Source organism: Cotesia glomerata, linkage group LG2, assembly GCF_020080835.1.
Source record: "Cotesia glomerata isolate CgM1 linkage group LG2, MPM_Cglom_v2.3, whole genome shotgun sequence".
Taxonomy (NCBI): Eukaryota; Metazoa; Arthropoda; class Insecta; order Hymenoptera; family Braconidae; genus Cotesia; species Cotesia glomerata.
In genome coordinates, this window is record NC_058159.1 from 20,104,849 (window position 1) to 20,128,119 (window position 23,271).

General features: G+C 37.8%; 1 protein-coding gene across 3 annotated transcripts in view; it reads right to left on the reverse strand.

Annotated features, from left to right (window-relative positions):
* Positions 1 to 3,398: 3,398 nt before the first annotated feature.
* Positions 3,399 to 23,271, reverse strand: part of LOC123259731 (myotubularin-related protein 14) — a 38,363-nt gene continuing 18,490 nt past the window's right edge. The window contains exons 2-7 of one of the 3 annotated variants that reach the window (XM_044720394.1): positions 17,871 to 18,145; positions 17,256 to 17,812; positions 16,194 to 16,513; positions 15,663 to 16,125; positions 5,120 to 5,473; positions 3,399 to 3,757 (exon numbers count right to left, since the gene is read on the reverse strand). In XM_044720394.1, coding sequence (XP_044576329.1) covers positions 3,589 to 3,757; positions 5,120 to 5,473; positions 15,663 to 16,125; positions 16,194 to 16,513; positions 17,256 to 17,812; positions 17,871 to 17,957 — 1,950 coding nt within the window. In that variant the 5' untranslated portion in view covers positions 17,958 to 18,145 and the 3' untranslated portion in view covers positions 3,399 to 3,588. Of the gene's footprint in view, positions 3,804 to 5,085; positions 5,474 to 15,662; positions 16,126 to 16,193; positions 16,514 to 17,255; positions 17,813 to 17,870; positions 18,146 to 23,271 lie in introns of all 3 variants that reach the window. The other 2 variants (XM_044720396.1, XM_044720395.1) reach the window with 2 other exon arrangements.

The window sequence follows — 23,271 nt, forward strand, 5'->3', positions numbered from 1 at the left end:
TCTATAATTAGCGAATGTTAGGTTTAAATTAAGAGTCATACAGTCTGAATTTGTGATAGCTCTACAACATAAATAAAATATAGATACGACATTGGTAAAATCCTCAAATGGCATGCGCCGGACATAGCATGCCGCTAACGGCAGCCATTTTTATCTGAATCCATTCCCCTTTCCTTTCTTTCCCCTCGCCTACATCGTATTAACCAATAAGGATCTTTTTTACGGTAGAGATGTAGGCTCAGTAGGCTCAATTTATGGTTCTAAAACGGTGATTTCAGCCTAACTTTGGTAAAAGCGGACAAATATACCACTTGTAGGCTGAAATTACGGTTCTGATATACGCGTCATCATAGTCGAAAAAATCTAAAACCATAATTTCAGCCTATAACTCCTCGAGTAGGTTGTGGAGGCTCAAAATATGTTTTTAATTTTGACTCGGGTATAAGCTCTTGGGAGATCTTAGCAGATCATGTACCAAAAACTAAAAATGACTACTCAGTCCAGCGAAGAACTTAGTAAACTTGAACAAGACCCATTAAAATATTAAATAATTTTGAAGGCTCAGTCCAGCGAAGAACTTAGTAAACTTGAACAAGACCCATTAAAATATTAAATAATTTTTAGGCTCGGTGAAAAATAATAACCCTGACATTTATCCTAATACTCCTGATACTCTACATCTATCTCAATCTCTCGTAGCCTACCCTTGATTGAAAATACTCATTGAAAGTTATTGAAAATGATGAGATTTGATTGTTTTCAATAATCCTAATTCTTTTGTTATGTATTTATAACTATACAGTTTACATGAAGGGACTGTTTATTTTTTCAATACTTTTCAATGAGTATATTTAATCAGAGACTTTTCGGAAGTTTCACTTCTGACGTGTGTGACTTGCACACACACATTTTTTCCTTTTTTCAAATTTTAAGTAATTTTTATGAAAGTTAAATTTTTGATTATTTAATTTTTAATCAGTAGCGTGTTTTCTAATTGCTTTGAGATGCAGAACTAAAAATTTGAATGAATCATTTGTAAGCAACGCTATTCTTATTGCCGAGGCTGAAAGCTGTCGAGTATCGTGAGGCCCGAGATCTGTGACGTAAGGTCTTACCCCCAGCCCGTGACAAGACTCGCCCCCACTCAACGAGGGTTGAGAAGACTACGAGAGAGATTGTTAGGGGCATTCCGACGCCACCCTTCATGAGGACCTCACGCAATGGGTCCTAGTACAACGTCACCCAGTCATTGTCATCCCTTAATTATATTGGCTTTCATTAGCTGTCTCATTCCGTAGTCATTGTCGGGTTATTACTTGTAGATGTATAAATAAATATGAGTGGTATACAAAATATAAACCTCGAGTCTTACACATTTTTACTTGGTATTAAGTCAATCTCCAAAGTGCCAACAGAAAACTCTTTGGAGACTGATTTACTATGCTTATCCGGCTACGCCCTTTTACGAAATTTCGTAAAATTTTATAAAATTTCATGAATTACTAGGAATCAAAATTTATAAAATAGTTCGTTTTTCCAAATAGTTGAAACTTCATAAAAAATAGGCGTATAGAGATGTTTTTTTTTTTTTCAAAATTTTTATTTTTAAATGTACAAGTTTTCTGCTTTGTACGACATGATATTGCTACTGTCACGATCCACACGTTGCTATCTAGAGAAGAGTGAGATTAGAAAAACTGTATACTAACGGTAGCAATAGTATCGTGAATGGCACCTGTATAGAACATGACGATCGCTATCCAGACTGCTACTCGTAACTGTACGAATTGTACCCGTAACGATACACTCATTACTATACAGTAGATGGTGCCGAGTAGAAAACTTTTGTTTCATCATTTCATCATCCTATAAATTAAAATTGATGGTTGATTAAAGTTAGCTTAGTATCGAAATAACTCGAAAACATGGACCCTGATTCCTTATTGGTTAAGATTAAGGCACGCGCGTAGCGCGCTATTCAAATTTCTAGTAAGGTAAAAGCCCCAGTACCTGCTCATCTACGAGTACATGCTCACTTCATGTACTTATATATCTATATTTGTGAATTCGAATAACGAATTTAGTTAATGAATTTAATTGGTGAATCGGAATTGTATTGGATAAGTGCTAGGCGTAAATTTTGTGAATTTTGAGAGTGTGGAAATCCGGGAATTTAGTTGATTAGTTGATAAGAAAGATTTAGTGATTAAAAAATTTTGTGAATTAAGTAAGCGTCCGGTGGAAGATTTTTATATGGGATTTAGTGAGTCTAGTGGAAAATTTTAGTTAAGTTATTATGGTAGATTCCGTCCGGTGGACGAGGTTGATTTTAATCTTGAATTAAGTCCAGTGGACAGAGTAGATTTTAATTTATTAATGTTCGTCAGGTTGGCGTCCTGAAGTTAGAAATAAATTCTAACTTCAGGAAATTCAATTGTTAAATTTGAATAAATAATTTAAATTGAATAATTTTTTTCAGTATTATTTTATAGCCGCCTGAACTTCTCACGACCTTGTCTTTCCCCTCTCATGCTACCCCGGTTTTTGGGACACCGTGTCCAAAATCCCAGTGGCGCCCTTTTTAAGAGGAAAGGGGTGACCAATTGGACAAGAGCTAAATACTCTCGTTACAAGTGTACAAAATGTTACATTTGAATCACAAAAAGTTACTACATACTTACTTTGGAATTATCCTCTATGTAAGAGATAAGTAGTGCTTGGCATAAAAATAATGTGTTGAACAAAATAACTTGTAGAACTGTAACGTTTGAAAAATCACTTTTGATGACTGCCATTAAAACATGGAACCAATTACCATATGAACTAGTTACATTAGAGACATTTACAGAATTCAAATCATCATGTTATAATTTATTTTTTTGAAAAAGATTAATTGATTTGAGTCAATATCATAAAATCACAACATTATTCTATAGTTATTTTTCATTATATGAAATTTATCTGCATTTAACTATAATTTGTAATGCATTACATTCAGTATGTATTCAACACATGTTCAAGAGTTGTTAAGCTTATTAAATAAATGAATGGGCTGTTGGGTCTTATCCAAAAAAATAAATGATTAAAGGACTATTTTACGATTTTTGAATAAAAAAAATTCCATCGTTAAATAAGTATGATTGTAAAATTAAGCATTTTAAGCTCGAAAATCGTGGAAAGTTGCAGGATTGGCCTGTAAGATCAAATTTTTTCTAATTTTTTTTTTCTTTTTCAATTTCCTACATGAATATTTCTTACGAAACTAATCTTCAGCCTGTTGAAAATCACCTAAAAGTTTTGAACTTCTTTGATCCCTCAATATATGTGATTGGTATATTTGAACTCGGTTAATATAACAAAGTAATGAAAAAAGGTATGCATAAGTTTACAATGAAATATATATGAAAAATATTAAGTTTAATTTATTGTACACGTATACATCAAATTTAGAAAGTTGCATTCTATTTACTTTAAAAATTTAATCTCATCCACCATTCATTTTATATTAGTGAAAAATTTAATATGAACCAGTTTAAACAATTCAATTTCATATAGTAATAATATAAAGCCCTTTATTATAATTTAAGGTCATAATGACGTACGTTGCACCGATAATATACCTACTTTTTCAGCGAAATTCCCCAATAATTGACCGAATCCACTAGATTCCGAATTTTCTTTCATTCTAAATCCAACTGTATGGCTGTAAATATTATAAAACAATGTCCGAACGCTGTGTAGCCTATCTTTACGTGATCTAAAATAGTTATATCATTGCTTATAAATAGCTAATTATTTAATTACACCGGCAGACAAAAAAAAAAAAGTGGAAACAAGTCTGTTTGACCCGGTCACCCTCCAGTCTTGAGTAAAATGCAAAAAACCTCAAAAAAAGGCAAAAAATTGCAAAAAACTGCAGTCACAGCAATGAAAAAATTTTTGTGGACCCGGATCACGTATGATTTTTATGTATTTCAATTTACTGAATCTAAATCTATAAGTTAATTAGCCCGACGAGCCGTCCAAATTGGAAGAAATAACGAAAAACCCAAAAAAATTGCAAAAAATCATGAAAAATGAAAGTTTTCGAAATAAAAATTTTTTTGGACTCAGATTGAGTATGATTTTCAGTTCTTTTGTTCCGCTGAATTTGAATCTAAAGTTTTCTTTTGAAATTTACTCAAGCTGCTCTCTCCGTCTCGTTCATTTTGCCTATAAAATTTTCATCCTGAAATAGAGTTCGAATTTGGGATCCATCAAAAATTCCTTCTTTTTACATCACTTATCGCAGAAAATTTTTCTTTCAAATACTGGAAACAATAGTAGTACACATAGTAGTAGTACACTGGACACTTAAAAAGGATACAACAAGAGATAATAACAAACGTAAGGAAAATCCACTGCGTAGATCGTTTGAGAACAAAAGAGTTCGATACCAACGAAGAAAATTTTGAAATTTGAGAAAATCGTTCTCTTTATTCTAGTTATACGTCATTTTTTATAGACATTACAATTTTTCATATTTTCAGATTCTTAACTTGTATTTTATGCGTGAAAAAATACAAGAAAAGTATTTAATCATGTTTTATAGATTTTTTTTTTCATATTTGTAACTGCAATTTTCCCGATTTTTTTGGTTTTTTGAGATTTTTTTTAAATTTTAAATCGTTAGCGGGGGAAGAAAACTTCAGATTCAAACTCAGCGGAACAAAAGACATTAAAATCATACTCAATCTGAGTCCAAAAAAATGTTTATTTCGAAAACTTCCATTTTTCATGATTTTTTGCAATTTTTTTGGGTTTTTCGTTATTTTTTCAAATTTGGACGGCTCACCGGGCTAAGTCACTTTTAGATTTAGATTCAGTAAATAGAAATACATAAAAATCATACGTGATCCGGGTCCACAAAAATTTTTTCATTGCTGTGACTGCAGTTTTTTAAGGTTTTTTGCATTTTACTCAAAACTGGAGGGTGACCGGGCCAAACAGACTTGAAATTCGGATTTAGCGGGTCGAAATACATATCGGTAGGTAGGTCCGGTCCAAAGTACATTCCACTTTTTTTTTTTTTGTGTGCCGGTGTTATTTATCTATTTTTTAAGTATATATAAAATATTACTGGGCTGAAGACAGAGCTAAATCATCTTCAATCACTGTTACACTTGATTCTTGAGAAGTTTGACCAGAACAAGTTATGCACTGCGATTTACAAGTTAGTGTAGAGGCGGATAGAAATTCCGGTAGTGCACAATTGGAGGTTGTTGACCCTCGTAAGCTACCCGTTCCTGAAATCATTTGCCAAGAACCAGCGGAAGACGAAGATTCGTTGCGTTGTCGAAAGCGTCCAGGAATAGGAACAGCTACTGGAGAAGTGCGACTATTTGACAGCAAAGGTGAACATGAACCGTGACCAACGGTTTTTTTATCACTTTCTTTATTTTGTGAGTTGAAAAATGTCCATGGCATCACATTTCTATTTAATAATAAAATGATCGTTAATTTTGTAGCTTAATATCTTGAAAAATATTATTTATGCAATAACCCTGATAGCCTCAATTTCTGCTGAAAAACATGCAGTTCAGTATTTTAGTAAAATTATTATAAAGTTTACGTTAAGTCTTTCTGTTAGTTTTAGTTAGGATGGCTATCAGGGAAGCTGTTATAAATTTAACATATTTACGTAGGGTACTTTAAATAAAAAAATAATTTTTTTTGAAGTAAAACTTCTTTAGGCGCGACTAGGGAATAACTCAGATTTTTTTTCTGACGGTAGTAACGCTTACTATAGTGTGTAGTTTCCGCTATTCAAAAATAATAATTTGGATTGGTCGTAAGTAAATGTTATATACTCCACGCTTCTTGACTTATACGCCAGCTAGTGGCGAATATTATAATGAATTAGGATTATTTATTTCCAATATTTTAAAACGGATCATTTGTGAATAGCAAAGTGAATAAAAATTCAACAGTTTTAAAAAAATTATTTTAAATTGCAAAGTTTTTTGAAAATCTCTAAGTATACTTGTTTATTTATTACTTTTGTAATAAATAAATTATTAATCAATTTTCTGACGATTGCGACATTCTATAAAATTCAATTTGGAAAACCCAAAAGTTAACGACTCATAATGCTCATTTAATTATGAAATATTAAAAAAAAAAAAAAACATAAGTCGTTCAAAATTAGTTGCCGAAAAAACATTCGTACTAGGTAGGTAATGCACAGCCGCCCCTGGTGGAATAAATTTACATAATTTGTATAGATATATCACCATCCATGTAAATTTTACATGGATATATATCTAAATATACAGTCTTCTGGCTTTTTTATTTAGTTAATTGTACATGAATGATACTGAATTACCTAACCATTCGCATTCGGTGGCCTACAATTATCCTAAAGAATAAAAAAAAATCTGGAAAACGGTTGACCCTAAAGGCCATCCCTGCAACTTCCCGCTAATTCCATAAATAAGCTATTAAAATTGCACTTATGACGTTTTTGAGCTCTTCGAGCTCAAAAATATAACTTATGTTATTTTGAGTTCTCTGAGCTCATAGAGTAAGCTGTTCTAAGCTCGAAGAGCTCAAAAGTCTGATAGAAGTTTCATAAAACAGTATTTTCCGAATTTTTTCGACAACGATAACCCACGAACCAATCAACTTATTTTCACGTTCTTGGTGGCGATCGACGTGATTTGTTGGACTCTAAAAATTATTTCATTTTGTCAAAAATGATCTAAAAATAAATGTCAAAGTTATGTGAAAAAAACACTTTTTTCGAAATTTTTCGTTTTCGATAACTCTCGAACGAATAAACCGATTTTGACGGGACTGGTGGCAATCGACGTGGTTTTTTAAACTTAAGAGCTGATTAGTTTTTGGAATTGATCGGTAAAGCCGTTTAGAAGTTATTCCAAAAAAACGATTTTTTGAAAATTTCATTTTTGAGATTTCTCAAAATCTAGCAAACACGCTTACAAGGCATGCCTCAAGGAGGGGACTTTTCCTCGTAAGTGGAAACAGCAACGGTTAGTACTTTTACCTAGAGGAAAGAAACCGCCAGAAGAACCGTCATCTTACCGACCACTCTGCATGCTAGATACGGCGGGTAAGATATTTGAGCGTATCATCCATCAGCGAATAGATGCAGTAGTCGACCCACTCTTGGCAGACAACCAGTATGGATTCCGGAAAGGACGATCAACCCTGGACGCGATCAACCTGGTTGTTAATACGGCCAAAGAGGCAATCGCAGGAACTAGATGGAAGGGTGGAACGAAGAAGTACTGCCTGGTGGCTGCCTTGGACATCAAAAATGCTTTCAATTCCGCTAATTGGGACTGCATCATGCAAGCTCTCGACGAGAAGAACGTGCCAACATATTTTCGCAGACTAGTGATTTGCTATTTTACAGATAGAGTGCTGAAATACGATACAAAAAATGGTCCGAAAGAGTATGATATAACCGGTGGTGTGCCACAGGGCTCTGTTCTTGGTCCACTTCTGTGGAATATCATGTATGACGGGCTCCTGAGACTGAAGCTTCCAAGATGTGTCAAACTGGTAGCGTATGCGGATGATGTTGCCGCAGTGATCGTCGCCAAACACCTCGACGAGATTCAACATCTGTTTGACATCACTTTTGAGAAGATCAACCAGTGGATGGATACAGTGAACCTACAACTGGCCAAGCAGAAGACCGAAGCAGTGCTTCTTACCAGCCGAAAAGAAGTTGAAACAATTAAGCTAAAAGTCGGTGACCGAGAAATCACATCACAACCTCATATACGATATCTGGGAGTGATGCTTGATGCCCGAATCAACTTCAAGCAGCAAGTGGAACACGTCTGTATGAAAGCGTCAGTAGTGAGAGCTAGTCTCGCACGATTGATGCCGAACGTCGGAGGCCCAATGCAGAGCAGGAGGCTACTATTGTCATCAGTAGTCACATCAGTGCTCACTTACGGAATATCCATTTGGGCTGATGCACTGGAAACCCAAGAATCATGGAGAAAAGCTGGACCAATATACCGACTGAGTGCCCTACGAGTAGCTAGTGCCTTCCGCACTATATCAGAAGAAGCAGTGTGCGTCATTACTGGAATCCTACCTCTTAGAGTTCTAGCAGAGGAAAGACGGGCCCTTTACCAACGAAAAAGGTCAACTGCACTGAGCCCTGAAGAACTTAGAATTGAAGAACGGCAGAAGAGCATAGGCCGATGGCAACTACAATGGGATGCTGCAGAGAAGGGTAGGTGGACGCACCGTCTCATACCTCGGATCGACATTTGGCTTAACCGGAATCACGGCGAGGTCAATTACTATCTTACGCAGATGTTGTCGGGACATGGGTGTTTTCGAGAGTATCTACACCGCTTTAAGCACGATGACTCTTCGGAGTGCCCGTCCTGCCCAGGAGCTGCTGAAGACGCGGAGCACGTCTTCTTTGTATGTCCTCGTTTCGATCCACAGCGTGAAGAACTGGAGAGGATCCTGAACCAGAGAATGCAACCAGATTCACTAGTAGAAGCAATGTTGTCATCAGAAGCTGCCTGGAACGCTACCAACACGTTTGCAACAGAAGTCCTTAAAGACTTGCGTTCCACCGAAAGAAAAAGAGCAAATAGCAGAAGATAGAAGGAAGATAGTTAACACCTTAGCCACCAGAAGGAAGAGCAGTAGCTAGATCCTCCCTTCACGAAGTAATGCCTGACGGCGGTTTCCATGAGGGATTAGAGGAAAGAAGGAAAAGGGGTTTAGGGTTTAGTGGGTAGGGGCGTTAGTGTCGAGTTTTAGTATGACGCTGCGTCGAGTCGCCACATATCCAGGCCAAACAACTATGCCTAGAATCCGTAAAAAGGATTCCCCCCCCCCCCTAAGGGAAAAAAACACACACACACACACACACACACACGCACACGCACACACACACTCCCCTTTAATGGGTTGGTCACACTAACTGACTTAGCAAGACGATTGGTTCCTGCTGTAACTCACTGGGAGTGTCCGGAACCTGTATCGTAGTTTCCGACGATGCAGGCCACGGCTGATGTGAGCTTGCTCTGCCGAGGTGAAAGTTGCAGCAGTGGATCAGGAGCCAGCCACTTCGGGCCTTGATTAGGAAGTACGCAGTGAGTGTTAGAGATCGGAATCTTCACCGCTCCGAGCGAGTCTAGTCCGTCCGTGTATTCCGGGACTGGCTAAGTGTCGGCTAGGCCTCAGGGAACTGGGGTAGGAGTACTATCTCCGAGGGTACACCTGTTCCTAGTTATGGCAACCCGCTCCACTCCGTACGATGCGCTGGTAAATCAAAAAAGTATGAGTAACCCACAGGAAACAAACAAGAGTGGAAACGGGATACATGCCCAACAAGCAGCGATTGACGCAAGCGCTGAAATGAAGCGTTCGCAAGCGCTCAAACGCCTTGAAAAGCTGATCAGTGAGCTGAATGATTTCGTCCAACCAAAGGTTAACATTCACAAAGAGATAAAATCCAAGATGACTGGTGTAACTAACGCCCTTCAAAGGTTTGAGAAGCTGGATGAGGAGTGGCGCTCATCATTGCAGCGCATTTCTCATGCTACACCGGAGAAAGCCTGTCAGGCTGTCGTCGTGACTGACGAAGCAATGGACACCGGAGCTGAAGGTGATGGTGAATCAGTCACTGAAGACAAGGGTGAAACTGACACAAGGCCTGGAAAGAGAAAGGACCGAAACTCGCCAGAGCCAACCGATAAAGTCACAAAGAAGGACTTAAAAAAAAGCCCTCCCTAACGACTGGCAGGGCAGGTCGACGAACCTAAGAAGAAGACTGACTGGGAAAAAGTACAGTCTAAGAAGGAGAAGAGAAGGCTATCTAGAGAGCAACTCCCAAAGCAACCGCCGAAAGAGCCCCGGCCGGAACCTAAGCGGAAGAAACCGCGAAAATGGACCAGGCCTGACGCTCTGATCATCCGTCCGGTCGAGAAGGAGAAGTATGCCGAAATATTGCGTCGTATAAAGCAGGCCGTCCCTGACGAACAGGTCCGCACAACCGTGGAAAAGATCCACAAAACTAAAACTGGGGACATGCTGATTACGCTCTCAAAGAAGAGTATCGACAAAGGCCAAGCCTTGCAAAAGACCATCATGGATATTATTCAAAAAGAGGCCGAAGTAATCTGCAAAGGACCGCAGGAGACCATCGAGATCCGAGACATTGATGATGACACGACGAAGGAGCACATTCAGACTGCCCTGAAAACGGAAACCGGAGAAACTTGCGAAATACCACTAGAGGCTATCAAGATCCGTAAGGCCTACAGAGGTACGCAAAAAGGGCAAAAGGGCACCGTATCTCTGACTGTAAAAATCCTGCCAAGTGTGCAATATGTGCTGAGCAGCAAGGAGCAAAGGACGTGGCTCACCATGCCGGCACCCACAGGTGCCCGGTATTTCAGGAGGGGCTCCAGAAGTTGACGAACAAACAACCATGAGGATACTACAGCTCAATCTCAACCATTGTGAGGCAGCGCATGACCTGCTTATGCAATCCGTGCGAGAATTAGAGCTTGACTTGGTACTAATAGCAGAGCCATATAAACACCTGAGTATCCAACCCTGGGAATCTGATAGCACATCCAAAGCTGTCATCTGGTCATGTGGCAAGCTCCCTTTCCAAAATGCAGTCGACAACAGCAATGCCAGCTTTTTAGCAGTATCAGTAGAGGGCATCCGCTTCTATAGCTGCTACGCACCACCTAGCCTCTCCATTGTTGACTTCACTGATTTCTTGGATCGACTAACTGAAGATGCGAAGCAATACCATCCAGTAGCGATAGCCGGAGACTTCAACTCCTGGGCAGTTGACTGGGGCAGCAAACATACCAACGCACGAGGGAAAGCACTACTAGAGGCCTTTACTACACTAGATGTAGTTTCGCTCAACAGTGGTGATACGCCGACCTACACCAAAGGTGACGCAAGCTCAATTGTAGACCTCACTTTTGTCAGTAATAGCCTTGCTAGAGGTGACTACAACTGGAAAGTGTTGGACATCTACACTTCCAGCGACCATCATGCGATATTCTGGGAAATATCAAACGACCAGAACCTCAAGAGACCAATCAAGCAGTCTAACATCGTTGGTTGGAAGGTGAAATCTTTTGACCCAGAAGCATTGCTAATAGCCCTCGATGGTGATCCGATCAACACTGGATGTGCAGAACAACATACTAAGGACCTGATGAGGAGAATAACACATGCTTGTGATGCCAGTATGCCTCGTAAACGTGGCATAAATTCGAGACCTTCGGTGCATTGGTGGAACGACCACATCAGCGTCCTCCGTAAAGAGTGTCATAGAAAGAGAAGAATCTCCCAGCGCGGCTATCAACGGCTCAACTCAGTGGAGCTGATCGCAGAGTACAAAAAGGCGCGTCGTGAACTGAATAAAGCCATCAAAGAGAGCAAAAGAAGATGCTGGAAAGAGCTTATATACGAGGTGGATAAAGACGTGTAGGGTAGGCCTTATAAGGTGGTTATGACCCACCTGAAAAAACAACAAATGCCATCACCTACGTGTCCTCAACTTCTTCAGAAAATCGTCACTGCACTGTTCCCACAGCAACGCAACTTCGATTACCAGTTGGCGCCAGGCGAACTGGACGACATTCCACCTGTCACTGAAGAAGAACTGCTGGAAGCCTGTAACCGTGTAGGGAATAATAAAGCGCCGGGATTGGACGGAATCCCTAATATAGCCTTGAAAACCATCATAAAGGCAGCTCCAACATTATTCCTCGACGCTTATAATGCATGCCTCAAGGAGGGGACTTTTCCTCGTAAGTGGAAACAGCAACGATTGGTACTGTTACCTAAAGGAAAGAAACCACCAGAAGAACCGTCATCTTACCGACCACTTTGCATGCTAGATACGGCGGGTAAGATATTTGAGCGCATAATTCACCAGAGAATTGAAGCAGTAGTCGACCCACTCCTGGCAGACAATCAGTATGGATTCCGGAAAGGACGATCAACCCTGGACGCAATCAAACAGGTTGTTGATACGGCCAAGGAAGCAATCGCAGGAACCAGATGGAAAGGTGGAACGAAGAAGTATTGCCTGTTGGCGACACTAGACATCAGAAACGCCTTCAACTCCGCCAATCGGAAATGCATCATGTAGGCCCTCCAAGAGAAGAATGTACCATAATACCTGCTTAAGATCGTAGCAAGCTACTTTGAAAACAGGGTCCTGAAGTATGACACGAAGAACACGTCCGAGGGAGTATGATATTACTGGAGGGGTACCACAAGGTTCAGTTCTAGGCCCGCTCCTGTGGAACATTATGTATGACGGTCTATTAAGACTAACTCTGCCAAGAAACGTCAAACTCGTAGCATATGCAGATGACGTAGCCGTAGTGATCGTTGCCAAACACCTTGACGAGATAAATCATATGTTCGATTTCACTTTTGAGCACGTTAACCGGTGGATGGACGCAGTGAACCTGCAACTGGCGCAACACAAGACTGAGGCAGTACTTATTGCCAGCAGAAAAGTGGTAGAGACCATTAAGCTGAAAGTCGGCGAACAAGAAATCACATCACAACCTTATATCCGATATTTGAGAGTGATGCTTGATGCCCGACTCAACTTCAAGCAGCTAGTGGAACATGTCAGTGCCAAAGCGTCAGTAGTGAGGGCTAGTCTCGCACGACTGATGCCGAACGTCGGAGGCCCAAAACAGAGCAGGAGGCTATTATTGTCATCAGTAGTCACATCGGTACTCACTTACGGAATATCCATTTGGGCCGACGCATTAAAGACGCAAGAATCATGGAGAAAGGCTGGACCAGTATATCGACTGAGTGCCCTACGAGTAGCTAGCGCCTTCCACACAATATCAGAGGAAGCAGTGTGTGTTATTTCCGGTACTCTGCCTCTCAGAGTCCTAGCTGAGGAAAGACGGAACCTATATCAACGAAAAAGGTCAACCACACTGAGCCCTGAAGAACTTAGAAGGGGAGAACGGCAACACAGCATCGCAAGATGGCAACAAGACTGGAATGCTTCAGAGAAAGGTCGGTGGACGTACCGTCTCATACCTCAGATTGATGTGTGGTTCAGCCGGAGTCACGGTGAGATCAACTATTATTTAACGCAGATGTTATCAGGACACGGATGTTACCGGAAGTATCTTCACCGCTTTAAGCACGATGATACCCCAGAGTGCCCGTCCTGTCCAGGGGTCAATGAAGATGCGGAGCATGTTTTCTTTGTGTGTCCACGTTTCAACCAACAGCGCGATGAGTTGGGGAAGATTCTGAAAAAGAGAACCCAACCAGAGTCAATAGTAGAAGCAATGTTGTCGTCAGAAGCTGCCTGGAACGCCACAAGCACTTTTGTTACAAAAGTGCTTACCGAGTTGCGATCCACTAAGAGGAAAAGAGCGAAAGACAGAATCTAGAAGGAAGAAATAACATCTTAGCCACCAGAAGGAAGAGCGGCAGCTAATTCCTCCCCCCGCGAAGAAATGCCTTACGGCGGTACCATGGGGGATCAGAGGATAGAAGAGAAAGGGGTTTAGGGTTTAGTGGGTAGGGGCGTCAGCGTCGAGTTTTAGTATGACGCTGCGTCGAGTTGCCACATATCCAGGCCAAACAGCTATGCCTAGAATCCGTAAAAAGGATTCCCCCCCCTGAAAAAAAAAACACACACACACACACACACACACACACACATACAGCCGCACGGACACCATCGCGGGAATAGTCAGGGAAGCTTCCTGTGACCTTAAAACGTCGAGATCTGATGAAAACTCAATTTTCACAAAACGGGGTAAAACCAATAACTTCCCGATTTTTGAAAATTTTCAATTTTCTTAGCGGGAAGTTAAAAAAAAAATTTAACTTAATTGATGCATTTTTTCGCAAGTTATAGTGTTTTCAGAGTTTCATACATGACGGACAGGAAAATTTTTTGACCTATTTTGAGGTTTTTTTCCGTTTCTAGTAAACTAAATCAATTTTTGAAAAGTGTCAAATTAATCTCCATTAAATTATCTTGACAATAGCATGCAAAATATCGGTGACCGTCTCTTTTTTCTCACGCAAAAATTTCTCGCGACAAAAATTGTCAGCAATAATTTCTTGTACAATATTTTTTCACACAAAAACCATAGTAAAAGGGCCATGTTAATGTTTTTTTTTAGAAATAATTGTACTTAATTGTAAATAATTGTGAGAAATTTTTGCTGAGAAATTTTGGCGAGATTAATAAAGGCGGGGAGCCAAATATAATTAAATTATAATGTGATATTTATTATTCAAGTTAAAATTTAATCATTTCAGTGATATATGCCGTCAACGCCAAAGAAGTTTTACTTCAATCGCGCGTAAAGGCTACACGCACACACTTTTTTATTAATTATTTGAGTCAAAAAACTCTCCTCTCATTGCAGCTCGATATCTCATCTCTATACAGAAAAAAAATTGTTTAAAAAATTACAATTGTTCCGTCGTAATTCAGGACCAGACTTTCAATACCTCTACTTTCATAATTTTACATTTTTAAATTTACGATGTTTACCATCAAAATGTGTATAAAAGTAGTCAATATATAAAGTTTTACGATGTCACAGTAAATTTTGAAATATAAAATTATGAAAGTGAAACTATTGAAAGTCTGGTCCCGAATTACGATGAAATAATTGTAATTTTTCCTACAATTTTTTTCCGTGCACAAGTAGCTTCTCTTTTTTTTTTTACATATAAATTGAGAAAAAAAAAATTTTTTTAACTTCTCGCTATAAAAATTTTTAAAAAAGTATGTTTTCAGCAACCACTAGATTTTTGAGCTCAAAGAGTTTGAAAAAGTATAAAAGTTTGGACTCGTTCATAGCGGGAAATTCCACGGATGGCCTTCAGCGTCCACCATTTTCCAGATTTTTTTTTTTTTTTTTATCAAAATTCTTTATCATACATTTGAGAATAGTGGGTGGACTAAAAAAATGTAACATTTTGAGTACTACGGGAGTTCTTGACATCAGTTACTATAACATCGATTACTATGCTAACAATTATCTTTGTAATTGTTACCATAGCAACAGTTACCATGAATTTTTCATTCAATTATTATTCTCAATCATCATTAAATCATTTCATTGTGTTTATTATCCAATACTTTATAAATAAGGAAAGAAACTTCATTCAAACTGGGTTTCTCACAACATCTTTTGATATTTTTTTTTCTTTGAATCAAACTACTAAAGCATTGTTTTTTTTTTTTTGAATTATAAAGTACACGTTTTTAATAGTATATTACACACCTGTGGCAAGAAAATGAGAAATGTCTCAGAACACATATATGTTGCCCGAGGCGAAGCCGAGGTCGACATATATGTGATCTGAGATATTTATTATTTTGCTGCCATAGGTTTGTATACTATTTTTCTGTCCGACAGAGGCGGAAAGCGGCAATTTCGTTTAGCGCAGCGGGCCGAAAGTTGCCACTTTCCGCCTGGAGGGCAAAAAAATAAATTTAAGTCTTTGCAAAAATAAATTTTTGAAGTGATGAGGTTTGTATGAAAAATTGGAAAAATTTTATTTTGAATTACCGTCAGTATATCAAACATTGAAGCAAATACATAATTAAAGGCAAGACTTGATTCACTTACCCATTACTATGGCTGTCATCTTGATTGTCTGTGGAAGAGCATGGAAATACTGTAGGTGGATTATTATCTTGACTATCCCTACTGTTTTGGCTGAAAGAGCTACACCAGCTATTTAAGCTCATATTAGAGCTAACTGAACTCAATGTTACAACAGACTCGGTATCAAACATTGCATTATCCAACTGTGGATCACTATCATGACATTGTACTGAATGACGAACTCTTGTACTTTTATGAGTAATACTAAATTCTTCATCTTGAATATGCTTTAAAAAAAAAAAACAAAAAAAGAATATTTCTTCGCCTTTACTGAGCCGATCTTGTAAATCGTGACCAAATAGCAACCAGTCATATGCAATCGTAAAGTATAAAATTTGGTGAGCATTTAAAGATGTATGGATTGCTCCATCTGCCCACAAACTTATTCTCAATAACGAGATAAAAAGAGGAGTTCGATCCCATCCTGAAAAACTTTACGAATAATTAAAAGAACTTAATGCATATTTTTCAGTCAACTCTTTAAGAACTTGCCGGAAATACAATGAATCAACATTCCATTACTACTATCACTTAGGTAATTAAGTATAAGTTTGAAGTAATTTTGTGTCAATTTAACCAAATCCCATACTTGATATTGTTCCCAATTAATTTTCAGCTGGGTGGATATTATATCTTCAGGAACTCCAATTTGAGCATCAACATGTGTTTGTGACCAATCGAAAATTAAACCTTTTGCTTGATAATCATTTTCTCGAAATTCTTTGAAAAATTCACAACCAGGATACGGTAGTGAGATTATTGTGAAATCTGCATATCTTTTTTCTTTATCAACTTTCTCCGATGAAGTCACACTAAAAAGGTTTCGAAGCTTATTTAGGTCGTTTTAATCAACATGAAAAATATAGAACAATAAAGCATTTAAAAAGAACTATATTTTAGATAAAAATGGTCAGATGGCATTTTTTTCACGATCTTTTGGTAAAAAGTTTTGAGCGAGTCTTTAAAAATTATTAATAGTGTATACAGGCAAACGCTAAAAAAATTGGCATCGTATATGCAATCAACATATAAATCACAAAAGTAATTCGAGCAGAAAATGAGAATCTTTTATGTCTATTATAGTGAAACCTTACAAGTAACCTTATAATAGATAGTTTAACCCGTCAGCACTCACGTTATGAGCAATTTGCTCACGCAACAACATCGGACTTATAGGGCGGCGCTGTAGTGCAAGTGAGAAACTAAAATTCACGTGAGTTCTGACGGGTTAAGGAGTATACAAAGAAAAACCATTCAGAAAATAATCGAAAATATCGATAATGGGGCTTTGAATATTAACATTAAGGGCTCAAACTTCCAAAATAGTTTCTTTTTTCGTTATTTTTTTATTGTGCAAGTTTACATTAAAAAAAAAAAAAAGAAATAAAAAATGATATTTGATAACAAATCAAAACTTCATTTATTTTGAAGTATTTAAAAAATTAATTATTTATATGCATACATGATTATTTACAAGTAATGAATGAAGTGAAATACATGCGCTTGGATTATGATTCAAATTACACCTAATATAAAAAAAAATTTAATACTTACTTCATGCCGAACTTTACTTTTTTTTTTTCAACCATAAAATCAATTATATTACCAACATTAAGGGCTTTGAGAAGTTTAATATCTTGATTCCTAACTTTATCAAATAATTGCCAATCACTTAGTGCCGAATCACTGCATCCAGCCTCATCTAGTCGCTGATGAAAAGCATTAGCAGATTCATTTCCAGCAAATAAATAATTTAATCCAGATCTTCCATAAATTTCGGGACCTCCTGATAATGTAGCTGATCTACATATAAATCTACCCTTATAAAGTATTACAGGCAGTGGAAATCTTGAACGACATCTTGCGAATCTAGCATTTTTAATTAAATCTTTCAATTTATTAGAATCATATGTATTTTCATAAATAGTTTCCGTTGTACGTGGCAGTTGTGGCGGTGTATCACATATATATGGATTTCTTCGCTTTTCATTTTCAAAAATAATTAAATGACTTGGATAATGTGCACTAAGATCACCAGCGACATTATTAATTACTGAATGTGTGTAATCTAAATCCACTAGCAGAAGGCATTGCTGCATGATTGTTTGGCCCTAAAAAGAAAAAATAATATCAATTTTATCGAACAACAAAATATATATTTGTATTTACCGTGCAATCAGCATCTTTGGCTTTGTACGTATTTTTTGAAAAATAAACTAGCAAATCCTGCAAGTCTTGAATAGCGATATCAGTCATGATTTGCTTATATTTATTCAATTAAATTTAGATTTTTAATACACAAAGATACAACAGCTATTTAAATCTTTAATGAATTTGTATAACTAAACTGGTGAAAATTTGTTTATGTGGTTATATTTTTCATCTTTGATTTCAATCTTTTTTCATGTAGAATACTTTTTATGATCCAACTCTTTATGGACATCCTGTACAAAAAACGTTACAAATCTTAATTAACAATATAGAATTTATATTCAATTATACATCACTGTAATAGTTTCTTTTTTTTGTACAATGTGTTACAAATCAGACATAATAATTCACAAACCATAAAAATAAAAAAAATAAAAAGTTTGGCAAATCCAAAAGTGTACGACTTATAATGCTCATTCGTTCGATAAATAAAAAAAAAAATAGTTCATGTTCTGAAAAAATATTGTTTTTAATTTTATTTTAAATAAAAAAGTTTGGAAAATCCAAATGAGCATGCCTTAAGCGCTCATGTCATACATAAATTATTTAGATCATAACAAAAATTATTCGTTTTTAATTTGAATTTTCCCGCGAGTAGTATTATCCCCTCTGTAGGTCAAACTAAAGAAAAATTTTAACAGATGATAAAACAGTTAATAATTATACCATCATGTATGTATGTATAGTTTCTGCTTGTTTATAGTTATTTCAATTCTGTTTATGAAAAATAATATATATGGCTGCCGAAATCGCAGAAAAAGTCATCGAACTGACAATCAAAAAAAATTAACTGTATCGAAACGGAATTATTTTGACACGCAATTTTCACAAGGGTTTTGATAAACTTCCTCAGGAATAAAACAAAAAAAAATTAAATCGTGACAGTGATTTTTGACAAAGTTGTGGTGTTATCAAGCCCATAGCTTCCGTGAATACCACGCTCTTATTCATATAATTCATCAGAAAAACGAGTTTTTTCTGAGAAATCTGATTTAATCGATAAGAAAATTTTTTCAACGTGTTCTGTAGTTACTATTATTTATTTCAATATGCTTTTTATCCATAATTTTTTACGTTTAAATTATGAAAATCACGTTTTAATCGAAATCACGATTTTTAGGCGAGAATAGAGCATACCTGTGCGCTTCGCGCTCAAGGCATGCAATATTACCTTACTTTTTAACTACCCGCTAAGAAAATCGAAGATTTTCAAAAATCGGGAAGTTATTGTTTTCACCCCGTTTTGCAAAAATCGAGTTTTCATCAGATCTCGACGTTTGAAGGTCACAGGAAGCTTCCCTGACTATCCCCGCGAGGTTGTCACGGTGTCGTGTGTGTGTGTGTGTGTGTGTGTGTGTGTGTGTGTGTGTGTGAGTGTGTGTGTGTGTGTGTGTGTGTATGTGTGTGTGTGTGTGTGTGTGTGTGTGTTTTTTTTGTAGGGGGTGAATCCTTTTTACGGATTCTAGGCATAGCTGTTTGGCCTGGATATGTGGCGACTCGACGCAGCGTCATACTAACTCGACACTAACGCCCCTACCCACTAAACCCTAAACCCCTTTTCCTTCTTTCCTCTAATCCCTCATGGAAACCGCCGTCAGGCATTACTTCGTGAAGGGAGGATCTAGCTACTGCTCTTCCTTCTGGTGGCTAAGGTGTTAACTATCTTCCTTCTATCTTCTGCTATTTGCTCTTTTTCTTTCGGTGGAACGCAAGTCTTTAAGGACTTCTGTTGCAAACGTGTTGGTAGCGTTCCAGGCAGCTTCTGATGACAACATTGCTTCTACTAGTGAATCTGGTTGCATTCTCTGGTTCAGGATCCTCTCCAGTTCTTCACGCTGTGGATCGAAACGAGGACATACAAAGAAGACGTGCTCCGCGTCTTCAGCAGCTCCTGGGCAGGACGGGCACTCCGAAGAGTCATCGTGCTTAAAGCGGTGTAGATACTCTCGAAAACACCCATGTCCCGACAACATCTGCGTAAGATAGTAATTGACCTCACCGTGATTCCGGTTAAGCCAAATGTCGACCCGAGGTATGAGACGGTGCGTCCACCTACCCTTCTCTGCAGCATCCCATTGTAGTTGCCATCGGCCCATGCTCTTCTGCCGTTCTTCAATTCTAAGTTCTTCCGGGCTCAGTGCAGTTGACCTTTTTCGTTGGTAAAGGGCCCGTCTTTCCTCTGCTAGAACTCTAAGAGGTAGGGGTCCAGCAATGACGCACACTGCTTCTTCTGATATAGTGCGGAAGGCACTAGCTACTCGTAGGGCACTCAGTCGGTATATTGGTCCAGCTTTTCTCCATGATTCTTGGGTTTCCAGTGCATCAGCCCAAATGGATATTCCGTAAGTGAGCACTGATGTGACTACTGATGACAATAGTAGCCTCCTGCTCTGCATTGGGCCTCCGATGTTAGGCATCAGCCGTGCGAGACTAGCCCTCACTACTGACGCTTTGGCACTGACATGTTCCACCTGCTGTTTGAAGTTGAGTCGTGCATCCAGCATCACTCCCAGATAACGGATAAATGGTTGTGATGTGATTTCTTGTTCTCCGACTCTCAACTTGATGGTTTCTACCGTTTTTCTGCTGGTGATGAGCACTGCCTCGGTTTTATGCTTGGCTAGTTACAAGTTCATCATGTCCATCCACAAATTGACTCGTCTGAATGTAATATCAAATGCCATTTCTATCTCTTTGAGGTGCTTTGCGACAATCACGACAGCTACGTCATCCGCATATGCTACTATGAGTTTAACTCTAGCTAATATGAGTTTGACTCCCGTAGGCAATGCTATTCTCAGGAGGCCATCATACATGATGTTCCATAGCAGAGGACCTAAGACTGATCCCTGTGGCACTCCTCCGGAGATTTCGTACACTTCCGTACCATTCGTCGTGTCATATTTCAGGAGCCTGTTCGTGAAGTAGCTCGCTACTATTCTGCGAAGGTATCCTGGTATGTTTTTTTCTTCTAGAGCCCGCATAACGCAGTCCCAGTTAGCGGAGTTGAAGGCATTCTTGATGTCCAAAGCAGCCACCAAGCAGTATTTCTTCTTTCCACCTTTCCATCTCGTTCCGGCGAGTGTGTGTGTGTGTGTGTGTGTGTGTGTGTGTGTGTGTGTGTGTGTGTGTGTGTGTGTGTGTGTGTGTGAGTGTGTGTGAAAGTATGTGAACCGCTTATAACTTTTGAACGGCTTGACCGATTTCATCGCGGTTGGTGCCATTCGAAAGGGCATGACCAAACTTAGATTTTGAGAACTATTTGGACCGATTCAGACCAATAGATTTTGAGAAATCTTCAAAAAACTGAAAAAAATTTTTTTTTCAAATGTGGTTTTTTTGGAATAACTTTTAAACGGCTTGATGGTTCAACTCCAAAAACTAATCAGCTCTTAACCAGAAAACAACGTCGATCGCCACCAGTCCGGTCAAAATTGGTTGATTCGTTCGAGAGATATCGTGAACGAAAGAAAACCGAAAAAAGTGTTTTTTCGGAATAACTCCAAAATCCTCAGCGCGATCAATTCAAAATTTAAGATTCTTTGTGAGGCTTAAAAAACTGCGTCGAATGCTGCCAACCGCGTGAAAATCGGTTTATTCATTCAAACGTTATTGCGGTTTAAAAATTCAAAAAATAGTGTCTTATCAAATCTCTATCAGACTTTTGAGCTCGAAGAGCTCAAAAGCATAGGAAAGCAATGTCTTTGAGCTCAGAGAGCTCAAAATAACTCATAAATTATATTTTCAGCTCGAAGAACCCGAAAACGTCATTGGTGCAATTTTAAGCGCCTAAGTATGGAATTAGCGGGAAGTTGCAGGGATGGCCTTCAGGGTCAACCGTTTTTCTAATTTTTTTTTATTTAAATATTACTTTTGCAATTTACTATTTTTTGTTTGTTTGCTATTTTTTTGATTACTTTTAAATAGAACTTCTTTTTTTTTTTTAATTTATTTTTTCATTTCAAATATCGCGCGGTGTTTTAAACTAATCATGCGCACTGAGTGTGCGCCATTATCGGCTGTCATGCACGTTTGAAGAATACTTACTGGTTCGGATATATATATATATATATATAATAATAATAATAATAATAATAATATTGCTTTATTTGCCCATTTTTTTTTTATGGGGTACAAACAGCGGACTCCCATTCCACTTACAAAAATTGTGCTTAAACCTAAGTCTTAATCTACATACTTCATTATAATATAACGCTTAATCCAACAGTATTTACAACCTCAAACACACAGAATGCTCACACTGGCGGGAGAAAGAAAGCTATCATAGCAAAGAAAAAACCCGCAGTCATCTTCCACCCATACCTCCATACCTCAATTGCACACGCACTCGAGAGACCTCCGCTTCCGTTGTATTTTACTACTCGCGACCCCCTTACACCCTCTCCTTGTCCCCCCATATCATCTCAATCCCTGTAAGCCAAGTTTCTCCTTGTCCTTCGTCACCCAGTACTTCTGATCTCATCTCCTGATATATATATATATATATAGAGATATAAACACTCATGTGTATTTTGTTTAATTATTTTAGTTTTTTATTAACAATGATTAAGCAAAACTAAGTAAGATGACCATTTGCAATACCAATCTCCACAAAGTAGATCTCAAGCTAATAAAAAAAAATTAATTGAATTCGTTAATTTTTACACAAGTTATCGTGTTTCAAACGGACAATGTGCTGATTTTTAATTCGAACAGTTCTTTTTAATTTGAGTGATAGAAATTTACGATGTTACATCGTATAAATTATGATGTTTGAGTTCTGGTCCAGCGCTACAATGTCCTATACTAAAAATTACGATGTATTCATCGTAATTTTTTATATAATTTTCTTTCCGTGTACAGACGTAGGGACATCATCGTAAAAATAGTCAGGGAAGCTTCTTAGAGCTTCAAAACGTCGAGATCTGTTGAAATCTCGATTTTTGCAAAACGGGGTGAAAACAATAACTTCCCGATTTTTGAAAATCTTCGATTTTCTTAGCGGAAAGTTAAAAAGTAAGGTAATATTGCATGCCTTGAGCGCGAAGCGCGCAGATATGCTCTATTCTCGCCTAAAAATCGTGATTTCGATTAAAACGTGATTTTCATAATTTAAACGAAAAAAATTATGGATAAAAAGCATATTGAAATAAATAATTCGTTATTTCAAAACGATTTCCCGGTTTTTCGAAAATCTTTGATTTTTTTAGCGGGAAGTTAAAAATTCCCACCAAAGGATAGTTCTTAATTTCAATTTTAAGAACTCGCTGAATGAATTCAAAGTTTTCCCATATAATTAACCCATGAAAATCATTTTTTTTTTGCTTACATTATCTATAGCATAGCGACATTTCATGAT